At 37.6% G+C, this 16,635-nt stretch overlaps 2 protein-coding genes across 5 annotated transcripts; one reads left to right on the top strand and one right to left on the bottom strand.

Moving 5' to 3' along the window:
- Positions 1-342: 342 nt before the first annotated feature.
- gcdhb (glutaryl-CoA dehydrogenase b) lies at positions 343-8,185 on the top strand. 2 transcript variants are annotated; one of them, XM_060892830.1, is made up of 12 exons: positions 343-609; positions 1,280-1,416; positions 1,589-1,627; positions 2,300-2,440; positions 2,536-2,598; positions 2,816-2,986; positions 4,146-4,275; positions 5,558-5,774; positions 6,191-6,294; positions 6,536-6,661; positions 6,985-7,145; positions 7,486-8,185. In XM_060892830.1, exons 2-12 carry the CDS (start codon positions 1,284-1,286, stop codon positions 7,557-7,559), a joined length of 1,359 nt encoding a protein of 452 aa, XP_060748813.1. In that variant the 5' UTR covers positions 343-609; positions 1,280-1,283; the 3' UTR covers positions 7,560-8,185. The 2 variants fall into 2 exon arrangements, with proteins under 2 accessions (XP_060748813.1, XP_060748814.1); XM_060892831.1 differs by having other exon boundaries at positions 347-609; positions 1,280-1,395.
- Positions 8,186-10,901: 2,716 nt separating this feature from the next.
- Positions 10,902-15,042, bottom strand: syce2 (synaptonemal complex central element protein 2). 3 transcript variants are annotated; one of them, XM_060892587.1, is made up of 5 exons: positions 14,925-15,042; positions 14,416-14,513; positions 14,244-14,329; positions 13,243-13,438; positions 10,902-11,419 (listed from the first exon to the last, which is right to left on the bottom strand). In XM_060892587.1, the coding sequence occupies exons 2-5, from the start codon at positions 14,488-14,490 to the stop codon at positions 11,225-11,227; spliced, it is 552 nt and encodes a 183-aa protein (XP_060748570.1). In that variant the 5' UTR covers positions 14,491-14,513; positions 14,925-15,042; the 3' UTR covers positions 10,902-11,224. The 3 variants fall into 3 exon arrangements, with proteins under 3 accessions (XP_060748570.1, XP_060748571.1, XP_060748572.1); XM_060892588.1 differs by having other exon boundaries at positions 14,416-14,553; positions 14,925-15,027; XM_060892589.1 differs by having other exon boundaries at positions 14,416-14,536; positions 14,925-14,949.
- Between the last annotated feature and the right edge of the window lie 1,593 nt (positions 15,043-16,635).

Here is a 16,635-nt window from a genome sequence, read left to right as displayed (position 1 = left end):
ATTTAAATTGTTGTTAAATAGGGTGTGAAAAATCAGGTGATAATAGATTGTAGATTAATAATAAAAAAAATATATTATTATTATTATCGTTATTATTATTGTTGTTATTATTATTATTATTATTGTCATTTTCTACATTTATTTTTAGTATTTTAATCAGAAACAAGTACGTGGTGTTCAATAAGGACCCTTTGCGTTATGTTTTGATTTCGTTGTGCTTTATGGCCACAGTGGAATGCCGTAGAAAACTCAGTGTTTCTTTTGATTGGCTGTCTAGTCCACACGCCTACCTCTACACAGCCAATCAAAATAACTGTAAAGACCCTAACATGAGGTGCGGTTTAACATGATGTGCCACCAAACCAGTTGCTGAAGAGACCGTGTTTGAACTGATCGCATGTTTGATCAAACTCACGATCTTTAACCCCTCAAAATAAGACAATTATTACGCCGAGCGCTAGTGCTCATTTTCGAAACCTTGACCCTTTCAAGATGGCCGACTCAACGTGCCGTGTGACCTCACTTTGACCCAACTGACGCAATTTGCCCCGGCTGTCGTCTGTCGAACGTCGGTTGAACCACTTCTGGGTCTGGTTTCGAGAGCTTAAGGTAAGTTTCCTTATTCAGCTTCAAGACTTGATTGTTGCTTGTAAGCAAGACACCAGGAGGCAGGATGCACACTTCACATGAATGTTCATTTAATCATTATTTTAGCATGTTATGTTTTTTATAAATATGTTAACTGTTTTTTTTTTTAAATAAAATATTATTGCAGCTTGGTTATAGATGTCTAGCCGGATCTGAGCGAAATATTTCAGTTCATATGAACTAAATTTACATTTCCAGCAGAAGCCCTTTATCAATTTATAACACTGAGCAATTAAGGGTTAAGGGCCTTGTTCAGGAGCCCCAGCAGTGGCAGCTTGGTGGAGATGGGACTCGAACCCATGACCTTCTGATCAGTAGTCCAACAACTTAACCACTGCAACATCCCATAATGTTACCTCAATGTGTTGAATGCACACAGCAATGTTTTTGTCTCTTAATCGGATTGCTAATAAATCCTTAATCATTATGAGCTCAGCTGATCTCTGCCTTACTGTGTTTGTGTAAGAAATTCTGTATTTGCTTATTTCCCAACACAGTGTGCTCTATTACTCTACACACAGCACCCTACAACACCTGTAGTTAAAATTGAGTGTGCAGTAGTAGCTCCTTTATGTTATTCTGTATTCACTTGATTTTATATTTTAACTACACACACGTTTTTTTCCCCCAGAGAGATGTCCACTATGGCATTAAGAAGAGTGTGGTCTTGTCTACTTGGCAAGCCACAGAGATGTGTGTTTACGTCAGGTTTAAGAGCCCAGGGAACTGTAGCACAGGCTCAGAGAGGTGAGAGTGCAACTGGACTAGGTGTGGAAATATAACTCACTCATACACTACAAATCAGCTCATCAGTTACATTTATTTGCATGCAAGTATTTTCCAATGCTCTTTTACTTATGAAGTTTTATTATAGTGATTCAACTTTAGATGCTACATTTGAAAATTAGATGCTGTATTTTATAATAAATGCTTTTTTCAGAGGCAGAGAAAGGTGCAGAGAAGAAGAAAGTCAAAGCAGGTGAGTCGGCTTCTGTTATTTATCTTCTATGTGTTTTCTAATGTTCTCGATGTTATTCTTGACATTGTGAACTAGATAATCAAAGACGCCCAAACACTTTCTGGCTAAGAAACGTAAACTCCACTGTATATTCCAGATATATCAATGCAGTAATCCATGCAAATCATATATAAGTTGATCAAGTAAAGACTTATGTTAGTCTTAATATGTGCGTTTATTCACAGTCAGCAGCAGGACTAATATCCCAATGTTTTTTTTTCTGAATTTATGGTCTTTTCATGAATATCAGATGTCTTGCATATTAATTGAATACACATAGATCCGTTTGTATCCAGCTTTATAAATGAGGCCTGTTGTTTTGCAAAATGTTAACTAATTAACAGTTACAGCATAGAACTAATAAATACACAAAATGTTGTTGTCTAGCGCTAACAGAACCATTTAGGGAATCAAGATATTCTAATGATTTGCTTTAAATTATTGTTATTTTTTTTATTTATTAATAATTTACTTTGAAACTACTGTGTGTGCAAGTGTTATCATTTCAAAATGAAAAAAAATAATTGAATGAAAAAATAAAGAGGAAAAAAAATCCAGTTAGCTGAATTAATTGGTTTTTGAGATAATGCTTGTGGTCCTGATATTTCAATTCTCCTTTACGTCCTTCTTTAGCAAAAATACAGTTTAACTGGCGTGACGCCCTCAGCCTGGAGGGTCTGCTGACGGAGGAGGAGATTATGATCCGAGACACCTTCCACACCTACTGTCAAGAGAAGCTCATGCCACGCATCCTGACGGCCAACAGAAATGAGGGTATATAACAGCCTTCATGATCATTTAATTTATCTAAATTTTTCTCTTTCCTGTGAATTGTTTAAAAATATATATATTATTTATTTGAAATCTAGTTTTCCATCGTGAGATTTTGAATGAGATGGGTGAGCTAGGAGTTCTGGGCCCAACCATTAAAGGTAAGGAAAATTCTGCTGTAATAAAAAGCACTCAGTAAAACTATAATAATGTTATAAAATCCTGACTCAGCAGCTTGTTATAGGAATAAAGGAACTTTGTCCTCATCACCTCTTGACTAAACATTTGCGAGAAGTCTATGTATTTATAAAGTGTTAAAATACTGTGTGCATTTTGCTTCATTTGAATTCTCCTGCTCTGTGCCTCTCTCTGCTCCAGGTTATGGCTGTGCCGGAACCAGTTATGTTGCGTATGGGCTGATTGCACGTGAGGTGGAGAGAGTGGACAGCGGGTACCGCTCGGTGATGAGTGTGCAGTCCTCTCTGGTCATGCACCCAATCAATGCCTATGGCACGGAGGAGCAGAAGGAGAAATATCTGCCCAAGCTGGGTAATACTGCAACTCCAAACAATGACTAGTACAGAATGTACAGAGTGCACATGTATCACTTAAACACTTAGTGGAAATTACATTGGTATCAAATAAGATTTGACAACACACATTCCCTGAATGTAGAATGCTAATAGTTCAGCATTGGGCTATTGTACGATATCGAATGTTCCAGTTAGTCAACAGCGTTGATGATGATCAGTTCATTTGCACTACAGAGAAAGATTTGTGTTAAAAGCATTAAACAAATTCAACATGCAAATGTTAATCCATTTTGCCCAAATTCTTAAAAAAAAAAAATTTAGTTTCAGCTTTCTGTCACTCGCTTTTGTACAGTTGTTGTACCAACATGTACAGTTTTCTTAATCTTAATATTTCATACCACTAAAATTAATCAAACTTGGGATTTTTGAGGAAAAAACAAGGGAAAAATACAAGGAGAAAAATGAGCCGCACCGATAATTTCACATTAATTTCACATTAAGGATGGATGGATGGATAAGGTTCTGACATGATTTAGCTTAGTTTCATTTTATCAGGGGTGTGTAAACTTTTTATGTATCCACCTATATGTAGTGCCTATTAGCTGTTTTTATTTTTTTGCTAATTTTAAAATGTACTGTTCCCTGTAATTATACACGTTTTGTGTTTTTCGGAGCATGTGATGTTTGTATCTAACATTTTAGTGCTGTAGTCGACTGTAGGATTGATGTGTATCTGTGTGGTAAAGTTAAAAAAAAAAGGCTTAGTGGTTAGCACGTTCGCCTCACACCGCCAGGGTCGGGGTTCGATTCCCGCCTCCGCCTTGTGTGTGTGGAGTTTGCATGTTCTCCCCGTGCCTCAGGGGTTTCCTCCGGGTACTCCGGTTTCCTCCCCCGGTCCAAAGACATGCATGGTAGGTTGATTGGCATCTCTGGAAAATTGTCCGTAGTGTGTGATTGCGTGAGTGAATGAGAGTGTCTGTGCCCTGCGATGGGTTGGCACTCCGTCCAGGCACTTCCGTACGGAAGTGTCTGTGCCCATCCTGCCTTGATGCCCGATGACGCCTGAGATAGGCACAGGATCCCCGTGACCCGAGGTAGTTCGGATAAGCGGTAGAAAATGAATGAATGAATACGTGACTGCGTGTTGTTGTGCCCTGTGGTGTTTATGACGGCAGCAAAAGGAGTGATTTTGGGCTGCTTCGGCCTGACTGAGCCGAACCATGGCAGTGACCCTGGCAGCATGGAGACCAGAGCCAAGTATAACGCTTCCAGTCGCACTTTCACCCTCACGGGGTCCAAAACATGGTGAGTAAATAGTTTAACACCACCAGCTGTATCATGACTGTGTGCTTGTGTTGTTTGTTGCTGTAAAGACGCAAGTCTGTAATGAGCAAAGGTCATTGTTTTAGATTCAGTTAAAAGGGTAGGCAATGATTTAACACCACTACAGTAAACCATCATTATACCATGTCTTCTGTTCAGGCTAGATATAAATAGACAGAGGATCATGTTACTGCCTGGAACGTTACTCACACTACAGACTGTAGCATTTCTAATACAACTCAGGTTTTCTTTTTCACTTTCCAGAATAAAGTACATTATTTTTATTTCATGGAAATCCTCAATTGATTAGTGAATGAAATTAAATATTCATGAAAATTAAAATCTGATACACAGAACAGTTTTGGCTGAGATTCACTATGCACTGCTTAGTGGACTTGTTTTTGGGGAAAACATGAGGTCATTTATCGTCTTTGTCCACTTGAGGGCAGTGTTTTCAAACTCGGGACTGAGCTCTTTTTTTCTGGGTTGTGAGAGAACTGTAATGAATTTGATTAATGTGCTAAAGATTCCATAGAAAAACCTTATACTGTATATATTTATGAAATCCTTTTAATTACATGAGTGATAATCTCTCTCTCTGTCTCTCTCTCTGTCTCTCTCTGTCACTCACTCTCTGTCTCTCTCTCTGTCACTCTCTCTCTCTCACTCTGTCTCTCACTCTGTCTCACTCTCTGTCTCTCTCTTTCTTTCTCTCTGTCTCCCTCTCTGTCTCTCTCTCTGTCACTCTCTCTCTCTCTTTCTCTGTCTCTCTCTGTCACTCTCTCTTTCTCTGTCACTCTCTCTGTCTCACTCTCTGTCACTGTCTCTCTCTTTCTCTCTCTCTGTCTCCCTGTCTGTCTCTCTCTCTGTCACTCTCTCTCTTTCTCTGTCTCTCTCTCTGTCTCACTCTCTGTCACTCTGTCTCTCTCTTTCTCTCTCTCTCTGTCTCCCTCTCTGTCACTCTCTCTCTGTCTCTCTCTCTCTCTCTCTTTCTCTGTCTCTCACTCTGTCTCACTCTCTGTCACTGTCTCTCTCTTTCTCTCTCTCTGTCTCCCTCTCTGTCTCTCTTTCTCTGTCACTCTCTCTCTTTCTCTGTCACTTTCTGTCTCTCTTTCTGTCTCACTCTCTCTTTCTGTCACTCTGTCTCTCTCTCTGTCACTCGCTCTGTCTCTCTCTTTCTGTCTCTCTCTGTCTCTCATTCTCTCTCTCTCTCTCTCTCTCTCTCTCTCTCTCTCTCTCTCTCTCTCTCTCTCTCTCACATCAGGATCACAAACTCTCCTGTGGCTGATATCTGTGTGGTGTGGGCCAAGTGTGACGATGATAAAATACGTGGTTTTATACTGGAGCGGGGCATGAAAGGTCTCAGCACCCCCAAAATCGAGGGCAAGTTCTCGCTGCGTGCCTCCTCCACCGGTATGATCGTCATGGATGATGTGGAGGTGCCTGAAGAGAACCTGCTGCCCAATGTGTCTGGACTCGGGGTAAAAACCAAACACTGTGGAAAACAGTGATTAACTATCCAGATTGGATTAAAGTCAGATAAAATATTATTTGCTGTGTAAAAAATAGAATCGTTTTTAAGACCATAAAAATGGTTGCTTGTCTGTGTGCTACAGAATTAGTGATACTTTAGTTTCTATCCATCTGATCTGGAGCCAGGAATTTTAACACTTAATTTATCTGAATTTAACACTAGTATTTACCCATTATTGAAGACTTCTTGAATTCTGTCAATATCATTTTGAATGTGACTTTTATAACACAACTGTTACACCTTTAAGGTCTTAGAATTAGACAGACATGAAGACAGACAAAATGTCTTATCCATCCTGTCTTTTTATTCTTCTATGGAAAACTTGCTCTAAAGTGATTATACCCTGTTTTTGTCATTATGCAGGGTCCGTTTGGCTGCTTAAACAACGCTCGCTATGGGATCGCCTGGGGAGCGCTAGGAGCAGCAGAGTTCTGCTTCCATGCCGCACGTCAGTACACAATGGACAGGTAAGAACCTCGCAGCGGTATAGTGAACAATGCTGGGATAAAATCACATGACCATGTGCATCATGACATGAACATCAGTCAGTTTCTCACAGATTAATATTTTTGGATGACAGAGCAGGACATTGCTTACGCCACGATCAGAGAACTCTCCATCTGGAGAGAAAAATGTAGCTACTTAGCCAGAAAGACAGGCTTTGTCTTTGTACAAACGTGCTAAATCGTGTGTTTTCATGTTGATAAGGATCCAGTTTGGGGTGCCACTGGCCAGAAACCAGCTGATACAGAAGAAGATGGCAGACATGCTAACAGAGATTACACTCGGCCTGCAGTCCTGTCTGCAACTGGGCAGGCTCATCGATCAGAAGAAGTATGTCTGCTTTGGGTCTTTCTGATTATTGCAAGTGGAAATGTGAAAGCTGCACAGGGTAAAGAAGTAAAGCTGATAGTTAAACAGCATTCTGAGTAACGTAGGAGGTGCATTAGTGAAAATGTCAACAAAATAATTTTAGTCAACTCAAGATAAATCTCAAACTATCTAAGAAACCTTGTTTAAAATGAATATTAATATTCAGGTTGTTCAGATGGATTATTCTTTTTGATGTATGATCTATACTCAACAGTTTTAGTTTATGAAGCTAGTTCCTTTGAAACGGCATGTATATGATTTGTATCTTGTTTGACCCTCTGCAGAGCAAGTCCAGAGATGATCTCCATGCTTAAGAGGAATAGCTGTGGCAAGGCCTTGGACATCGCCAGACAAGCACGGGACATGCTGGGTGGCAACGGTATCGCTGACGAATACCACATCATCCGCCATGTCATGAATTTAGAGGCTGTCAACACGTACGAAGGTGAGTGGAAGGTTCTCGTTTCAAACTGTTATCTCTAAAGCTCACGCCATTAGTTTGACTCCGGGATTATATTAAATCATGGCTATGCCTAAGGATGCTGTGGCTCCAGAGATGGCATTGTTTACATCCAAGCATTTCATTTATCTGGACAAATAAAACTTGATGTTTACTACAGGGCATGACGGAGCTAAGATGTTCTGGGGGACCAATTTGTCATTTGCATCAATTTGTATTTATGCATCAGATCATATGAGATGAAGGAGAAGCAGCGAGTGCTTTTTGCTACAGATTATGTGCACACTACTACGCACCAAACCAATTTGTCTCTCTGATTTTGCAGGTACTCATGATATCCATGCTCTGATCCTGGGCAGAGCCATCACAGGCCTGCAGGCATTTACTGTGGAGAAGTAAAGCACTATTCCGTTGTCCAAAACAGCAAAGCACTTGTACTACACAGAATGCTGCTGAGTTGTCTATTTGTCTTTGACAGGAATGTTATCTTTAGTTCATCTTGAGAAGACATTTAAAAGTATCTTCAGAAGACATTTAAAAGTATTTTTGTACTCTGAACAGAAATCAGTGACCCCTTGGTTTTGTATATAAATTATGTCAATTTAAAAGTCATGATCTTTCTCAATGCACAGTAAATTAGTAACAGTATGTTTTAGAAACACGTTAAATTCTGTAAGAATAGAAAAAACTAAATCCAGCAAATGTAAGCTAGAGTGTGCAATTGTTTTTTGTTGCTGTATTAGGATACAGATGTTAAAAATAAGCATATATGAGTTAGTCAGGCACAGATAAAAATGTTTATATTTTTAAATTGCTGTAAATGTTAACTATTAAATGCAATGCAGCTCACTTCTGAATTGGATTATAAAATCACATGAAAGCAGAAATGGTGATAATATTAAATATAGTTGTTTGTAAGGAGGAAATGAAACTACTACATCTACCTTTAGATATGCATGGTCTGTGTAAGCTGGCCTGACAAGTGGCATTTACTTGCTATGACAATAAACTGACTTTTGTGTTCACTGCCTTTCTTAACTATCTAAGCTGAGGTCAGATGTTTTGAGGGTTTGTTTTTTTCATTAATCCACATTTTAACAGCTTTTAAGACTTTAGTTTAAAATAATTTAGTTTACTTTTTTGATGTGTATGCACACATGTACAGACAAGTGACAAATTAAATACCTTAACTAGTGTTAATTTTGTCACCTATTTTTAATTTAGTCTTAGTCTTAGTGTTTTAGTCAACTAAAAGTCTTTTAATTTTAGTCTAGTTTTAGTCAAAAAATTGTAGCTTGACCACATCTGGAATTTATTGTAAGAATAAATACAACGAGGCCTCATTAAATGCAATAATATCAGGAACACAAGTGTTATAGTGGAAATAAATAACTTAATGAAAAGCCTAAGATCAAAACTGTGTGTGTGTGTATATATTATATATATATGTGTGTGTGTGTGTGTGTGTATTGCACACACCATTATTGATGATATTTGGAGCAATATTACATGTAATTGTTAAACTTGATTCCCTTACATATACATTTGCTTTTAAGCCTAATTATTAATTTTGATTATGATGTGATTGTGACAGGGAAGAGGTTTCAGGTTGGGGGTGCTGAGTTTTTTCTGTCACCACTTTTGAATAAGAAACAATATCAAAGCTATAAACCTTGTCAAAACTCTGTGAATCACAAAAGTATCAGTGAGAAGTGCATTAAACAGTGCATACACTCGAACTTGACTGCACATCACATTTGTAACTTTATTCATACTGCTTTTAATCGTAATGCAAAGACCGGTCATCGGGACATAAGCTGTCATGTACAATAAAAGAGCCTGCGCAGCGACAGGAAATATAATTTAACACAAAAAGCCTAGACCAGGGGTGGACTTGCGCCCAGGAGTTTTTATTTTTTTTTAGCGGCGTGTGGACGAATTATTTCTTCGCACACACTATTTTATTTCTTGATAACAGACCGCTGTGAACTATAACACACCGGTGCGATGAAAAACAGAGCGTTGCCATGGACACACAGGACCGTAGAGACGGAGCGCACTATTTTCTTTTTTAGAGGAAGCAATACAATCGTTTTTAAATCAACTCCTTTTTAAATCATCATTTTGAGTCAAATTATCGATTTATTTGGTAGGTAGCAATATAATAAGCGGGATCTGCTTCGCGGACCTGTAACTTGAGCAACAAGCCGCGAACTCGTTCTGAATATTTTAAAGGCGTAACAGCTGATGAAAAAGCAGAGACAAGTGTAGACGAAAATGAAGAGAGATTTTATCTTAGTTTTTATTTTATACAAAACATTTTCGTCTCGTCTTTTTTCATCAACAATAATGCATGTTAATTTAGTCTTAGCATTTTTGGACAGTAGTGCAGTCTTGTCATCGTCTCGTCTTAGTCATGAAAAAAAGTAATATTTCGTCTCGTCTTGTCTGACGAAATTAACACTAACCTAAACTTTTGTCGTTTTTAAATAATTCCTATAAAAAACACTTACATAATTAAATTATTCAGTGAACCCTCATTAGCCTGAATTAGAGAACTTCCTTTAGCATAGAAATATTTTACATAGTAGAGAAGTAGATATTTCAATCACACTAGAGATGATAAATCAGTATAAGTTAGTCTGAATCCGAAGGATTCTTTCCTCTATCGGTCAAGCATTCCGGTCAAGGTCCGTACCGGTGTCTTGGTGTAAGCCACATGTGGATGACTCCTATTTTTCATTCTTGCCAGGAGGTTAAACGACCCTGTTGAGAATTTTTATACATGCCACAGAGAATGGTAGTACACGATATGACTAAAGATTTGTGGAAACCTGACCATCACACACAAATGTTCCTTCCCCAAACTGTTGTCACAAAGTTGGAAGCCCACAGTTGTGTAGAATGTCTTACAGTCTACAGCATTACAGCCTACCTTCAGTTGGAGCTAAAGGCCCCAAACTTGTTTCAGCATGATGCACAAAGTGAGCTTCATACATACATACATACATACATACATACATACATACATATATGCTTTGCCAAGGTTGATGTGGAAGGAAACAAGTGTTCTGACCTCAACCCCACTGAACACCTTGAGGATGAATTGGAATACCGAATGTGCCCCAGGCCTCCTCACCTAACATAAGTGACTGGTCTCACTAATGCTCGTGTGGCTGAACGGGCACTAATCCCATAGACACAGTCTAAAATCGTATGAAAATCGTTTTCCCAGAAGAACACATCTGTGTGTGATACACTCACTGTTCACTTTGTAAAGAACAACTGATTTGAAAGTTTCTACAGTTGAAACCAAATTGTTCCAGTAATTCATTAGGCAGAAATGCCTTGTTGATGAGAGAGGTCGCAGACTGGTTTAAGCTGAGAGAAAACTGTAAGAAGCACTCTTTACAATGATGTTAAGCAGAAAAGCATCTCCGAATGCACAAAACCATTAGCCTTAAGGCAGATGGCTACAATGGGTTCCACTCGTCTGCCAAGAAAAGAAATCTTCTTGTCTGCCAAGAACAATCAATGAGATCACATTTTCCCCACTCTGATGTTTCATGTGAAAATTAACTATAGCTTCCAGAAGGTGCTGCACAAAGTTTTGTGTATTTTTTTGTGCTGCAAAAGTAAACAAATAGTTTAAGGCATTAATATATACAACCTTTTAATAATACATTCAATTTCAAAACACAGGCTGTGACTCTTATATCTACTGTCTTCTTTATAGCACTCTCTGAAAAACATGTTTGTTTTAAATCTTTTTGTTGCTCCACTGACAGAGTCACTTAAATTCAGTATTGTATTAAATACATTTCAGTGTTCCTGCCATGTTTCTTCCATCTTTAAACAGTAACATACATTGAATATTAAGAACTTATTCTGGTCTTGCTACTACAAACTGGGAATCATAAACCTTCAAAATATATACAGTCTTACGTTACCTTTGTAATAAGCAATTTCTATTATGCTAACAAATGAAATGACTTTGAAATGTTTTGGCTATCCCATGTCTGGGGCTATGGACGGATTTTACACCGTGTTGTGTGGTTGTGTATCTACTGCTCTGGGGTTTGCTGTAGACCTTTGTTAATGGCTGCCAGTGTCTGGCTGGCTCTCTGAAGCTCCATGCTGAGCTGACTGCTGCGCTCCAACACTTCTGTGAGCTCAGAAAGCTTTGTCTCCATCCCTTGGCTGTGTTTCTCATAATATGCAAACATCTGCTCCTTCACCTGTTGGCACATCTCACTCACCTACACCATCACACATAAAACACACACTATAGGTGTCAGAGAAAGACACAGAAATGAGTCCCATTTGGGTAGATATATAGACTACAGGTGCATCTTAATAAATTAGAATGTCGTGAAAAAGCATTTATTTCAGTAATTCAACTCAAATAGTGAAACTCGTGTATTAAATAAATTCATTACACACAGACTGAGGTAGTTTAAGTCTTTGGTTCTTTTAATTGTGATGATTTTGGCTCACATTTAACAAAAACCCACCAATTCACTATCTCAAAAAATTAGAATACTTCATAAGACCAATAAAAAAACATTTTTAGTGAATTGTTGGTCTTCTGGAAGTATGTTCATTTACTGTATATGTATTCAATACTTGGTAGGGGCTCTTTTGCTTTAATTACTGCCTCAATTCGGCGTGCCATGGAGGTGATCAGTCTGTGGCACTACTGAGGTGGTATGGAAGCTTTAGTATCTTTGACAGTGGCCCGTGACTTTGGTTTTCAAAAAACACAGTGGACCAACACCAGCAGGTGACATTGCACCCCAAATCATCACAGACTGTGGAAACTTAACACTGGACTTCAAGCAACTTGGGCTATTAGCTTCTTCACCCTTCCTCCAGACTCTAGGACCTTTTTTTTCAAATGAAATACAAAACTTGCTCTCATCTGAAAATAGGACTTTGGACCACTGGGCAACAGTCCAGTTCTTCTCCTTAGCACAGCTAAGACGCCTCTGACCTTGTCTGTGGTTCAGGGGTGGCATAACAACAGGAATATGACAACTGTAGTCAAACTCCTTGACACATCTGTGGGTGGTGGCTCTTGATGCCTTAACCCCCAGCCTCAGCCCATCCCTTGAGAAGTTCACACAAATTCTTGAATCGATTTTGCTTGACAAGCCTCTCAATGCTGCAGTTCTTATAATTTATAAGATGTTAATTTATATAATACATGAGTTTCACTATAATTTGAATTACTGAAATAAATTGACTTTTCCATGACATTCTAATTTATTGAGATGCACCTGTGTGCCGTAAATGACAAAGTATGAGAGTTTTGGGTGGCTTTAACTTTTGCATTAGACTAAATTTCATGAAATTCCAAATCATTAGTGGTTTGTATGTTTGCCTTGCACCTGCAGGGTTGGGGGATTGGTTCACTTCCAAGTACTCCAGTTTCCTTCCCCAGTCTAAAGGCATGTGTTGTATGCTGATAGGTATCTCTAAATTGTTCATAGTGTGTGAATCTTTCTGTTATTCTACAACACAACACATTGTCTTTTCAATCCTAAATTCTGGCACTTCTTTTTCTTGTTCTAATTACTGTATATTTTTGTCCTTCTCTAGAATATTTGCCAAAGCATGACAAGAGTATCCGGTGACATGACTCAACACTTGCCTTGTATTGATTTTTATAACTATTGATTTGCTTCTTCTAACATTAAATCATCTGCTTTCTCAGTTTCTCTACATCTTTAAGGGCCAACCAGTCCTTCTAAACTCTGGAGCTTGGTAAACAAGCTAACACTGGAGCTTTCCCAGAAAATGATTGCAAAGGAGAACAGAAGCATCTTGACCATATACGCTTAAACCCTACATACCTGCCTACTTAGAGGGACATGTAATTGAAACATACATATTTTCCCAGCAAAACTGTTTAAAAAAAACAACTGTCAATACAAATGAGTCAAGGCAAGCCTTTTTGTTATCTTTTGTACCATGATACATTACAGAAAATCATACTCCACTGATGCAAGCAAAATCATTTCTATCCTATGCATCATGTTGATGCTTTCAAACACTTTCTATGTACCATAACAGCTAGTACCTTCTTCATTAGCTTCTCCTCAAAGCTGTTCATGAGTTTCTGGTCCATTGTGCGGCTCTGGTTGATCCTCTCTATAAGGTCTTGGGCTTTCTTCCCAATTTCATCAATTCTCGCATTATTAGGTGTGAAGCCAACGCCCTCATCCATCTCACTTATTGGTGAACTTCTATGTGAGACATTAATGCCTGAATCCTCGCTTTAATAAATGTTAAGAGAAACAGAGTGAAAGAAAATCCACCAATAATTATAGCAACATTATATAGGACCTGTACATTGCAGTGTTCTAAGGTTACTGATGTTGTTACAAAGACGTTTAAGACATAATTAGAAAGCAATATAAATGATTATAGGCATGAACTGAATTCATTTAAGTGGAAAGGATAAAAAGATAAAATGATTACATAATGAATAAAACACAGGGAGTCATTATAGGAAAATGGAGATATCGTTTCCAGCACCTCCTTTTTTAATAACACTTTTATTAACTGTTTCTGCCATACAGGTCCAAGTGCATTAGCTGTTACTTTAGAAACATTAGAAAACTTTTATAAACATTTAGAAAACTGCTGCTTTGTAAAATCAATCAACACCTTCTGATCAATCCTGTGTAATCAACACTGTGTAATCGATATTAGCCTTGAGATTATTTTGTGTTCAGATTATTTTATAGTAAAAATGTTCCCCTAATTCAAAACTCACAGTCCACAAATTGATTCATTTTCTGTGAAACTAACTGGATGTTCTGAATCATGTTCCAAAAAAGCAAACAAATCTGGGGGTATTTGGGGACTGATTAGCGAAAATATGAGATAAATGCCATGCACAACAGTGTGATAAATTGTATATGATACAAACCCACCAGCAAAGACAACATTTAAATATTTCACTCTTATTCGTGTTATGGACATTTTTCCAACATTGTCTGAAAAATAAACACGTCCCTGTCCCAGTGTTGCTCAATGATCTGCATTATGGGCACTTTTTCATTCAAGCACATTCACCTTTGCTGCTCATGGCTATCATCCAGGGTTACAAAAGACAGCCTATCACCAGCTGAGTCATTGTGGAAGCTTTGCTCTCTTGACACCTAGGAGACAATAAATGAGAATAATGAAGCTTGTTTATGTGACTTTGTTTAACATTTATAACAACACAGATTTGTCCAATCTCTACCTTTGCTGAAACACGGTTTTTGGGCGTTGACTGAAATGTAGAAGAACTGGGATGTCCAAAGAAATGCTGATCCATGGCCTGTTAGACTCAGAGGAAGGCTAAAAGTATCATGAGCTCGTTACTACAACCCACAGCTCTCTGTTAGTTAACACAATAACATGCTTCAGTTGGCTAAATCCTCCAAACTAACCTACAGTATGTATTTAAAGTAAACACTTTGGCTAAGACCATAGCACCAAGGCAGTAACAGTAACTTAAGTTTGATATCATTTTAATAAACAGATATTCGGAGTTTTCTGGTTGTTTTTCTTCAAGCAGCAAGTTTTAGAGTAAGGTCCTGCATATGCTAACATTTAGCTATAGTTACTATAGTTACATTGAGCTATAGTTACTATAGTTACATTTAGCTATAGTTACTATAAGTTACTATAGTTACATTTAGCTATAGTTACTATAACTTGAAGTCGTAAATAAGCATCACGAGAATATTTTCGAAGAAGTTATAATACCAAAATGATTCAACCTCCACGTTATTATTGCTTGTACTTGTAGTTCAGCTTCGTTTACAGTTGCCGTTAAATAGACATTTGAAAACAGAATCCGCACGCGCGCAGAATACTGATACAGCATAGTACTAACGAACCGAATCTTTCAGTTTGAATACTGTACCGGATCACTAACTAAACGATTCACTCGTACAACATGACTAGTTTCAGTGCTGCTGGCTTCTGTATAACTGAACTTAAACTACATAAAAGTCATTTACATTACCATTGTCCTTGTTTATATCTTTACATATATTGACTGACATGTTGACCATCTTTGTAAGTTGATAAGTGCTAATATTAATGCTATATAATAGACATTGTTGAAAAAAATAACAACTGTAAGGCAATGAAAAAGCCTCATCCACTGATTCATGAGTTTATTCAAATGTGGCCTATTACACTGGATGTTGAATTTTTCCCATGAAATAAAACAACAGTAATGAGTGTTTAGTCATTTTAACTTTTTGTAATGGACATGTTTAGCATTATAATTCTATTAAAGCCTAAATATTACAGCCTCCCAACAAAACTGAACAAACCAGTGATTGTTCTTTCTCAATTGCATACAGCATACGATAACTATTCTATTGTCATTCTCCTTTCTTTTGTATTAAAGTGACCTGACTGACCTGAGTGAGTTTTATTGCTAACATCCTAGCTGCATTCAAATGGGGTTTTTGAACAGTGATGCTACCAGGCAAGTGCTGTTATATAATTGCATTTAAGATATTTAACTGGGAATTTGAGGCTTCCCTCTTATTAAAAGCACCACTGGCCCTGGTGTGCATTTGTGGAATACAGAGAGCAGTAATCCCTAAATGGACAAAGCCCTGTGTTCATGTTAATGCACAGCGCTAATAGCAATGAGAGAGTGATTGTGCAAAACATGAATAATCCTCCCTGCTGTTCGAAACTTCAGAACCGGGGAAAAGATGAGGGATCAGGAAAGGACATGTGAGGAAGTAAAATGAAAACTTAGTCTCATAGTTTTCTAATGGAGATGATCACTCAACTTTAGCCACACGGGCAAACATAATTATTTATTCAAATCAAATTCACATTGTAATAGTGGTTAATCAGACCATTATGAAAGCAGCCAAATACAAAATTTTTTCAAATTAATTAATGAGACATAATTAAGATTTAGTCTGCTTTGCAACAGACAGGTGAAAAGCCTGGTTGGCAGAAATATAAGTGACAGTCAAAGTCAAACTAGAGACCAAATTTCACCAAAATGCAAAATACTAAAATAGAAAGAAACAAGATGTACAGGGATAGAGGAGAGCAGGACACAGAATGGATAGAGTGACACATAAAGGATGTCTGATTATACAAAATCTGAGATCCTCATAATTTAACCGTCACTGTTTGTTAATGTACAAAGCTTTACATATACCACTATACTATAGTATATTTGTTTTATTCTCCTGTAACTTTTTTCAAATTCATATTTATTTGTATAGCACTTTTAACAACTGACATTGTCTCAAAGCAGCTTTATAGAAAATAAACATAAAACAAAAGTTTAATATAAAGATTTATAAAACGATTAATAATACAAACATTCAAGATTAATATTAGATATATTTAAATGTGTTTGTATTTATCCCCTGTGAGCAAGTCTGAGGTGACTCAGGTGACTGTGGTGAGGAAAAACTCCCTTGGATGGTAA

This window comes from Tachysurus vachellii, chromosome 18 (genome assembly GCF_030014155.1).
Source record: "Tachysurus vachellii isolate PV-2020 chromosome 18, HZAU_Pvac_v1, whole genome shotgun sequence".
NCBI lineage: Eukaryota > Metazoa > Chordata > Actinopteri > Siluriformes > Bagridae > Tachysurus > Tachysurus vachellii.
The sequence above is the reverse complement of the archived record's forward strand: the minus strand, read 5'-3'. Positions and strand labels throughout refer to the sequence as shown.

Excerpts from the sequence above, each read along its gene's own strand:
- gcdhb (XM_060892830.1), top strand. The coding sequence starts at position 1,284 with ATGTCCACTATGGCATTAAGAAGAGTGTGGTCTTGTCTACTTGGCAAG. Across the intron at positions 2,441-2,535 it reads GACGGCCAACAGAAATGAGG|TTTTCCATCGTGAGATTTTG; the intron begins GTATATAACAGC and ends TTTGAAATCTAG. Across the intron at positions 2,987-4,145 it reads GAAATATCTGCCCAAGCTGG|CAAAAGGAGTGATTTTGGGC; the intron begins GTAATACTGCAA and ends TTATGACGGCAG.
- syce2 (XM_060892587.1), bottom strand. The coding sequence starts at position 14,490 with ATGGATCAGCATTTCTTTGGACATCCCAGTTCTTCTACATTTCAGTCA. Across the intron at positions 13,439-14,243 it reads GATAGCCATGAGCAGCAAAG|CGAGGATTCAGGCATTAATG; the intron begins GTGAATGTGCTT and ends CATTTATTAAAG. Across the intron at positions 11,420-13,242 it reads AGGAGAAGCTAATGAAGAAG|GTGAGTGAGATGTGCCAACA; the intron begins GTACTAGCTGTT and ends GTGATGGTGTAG.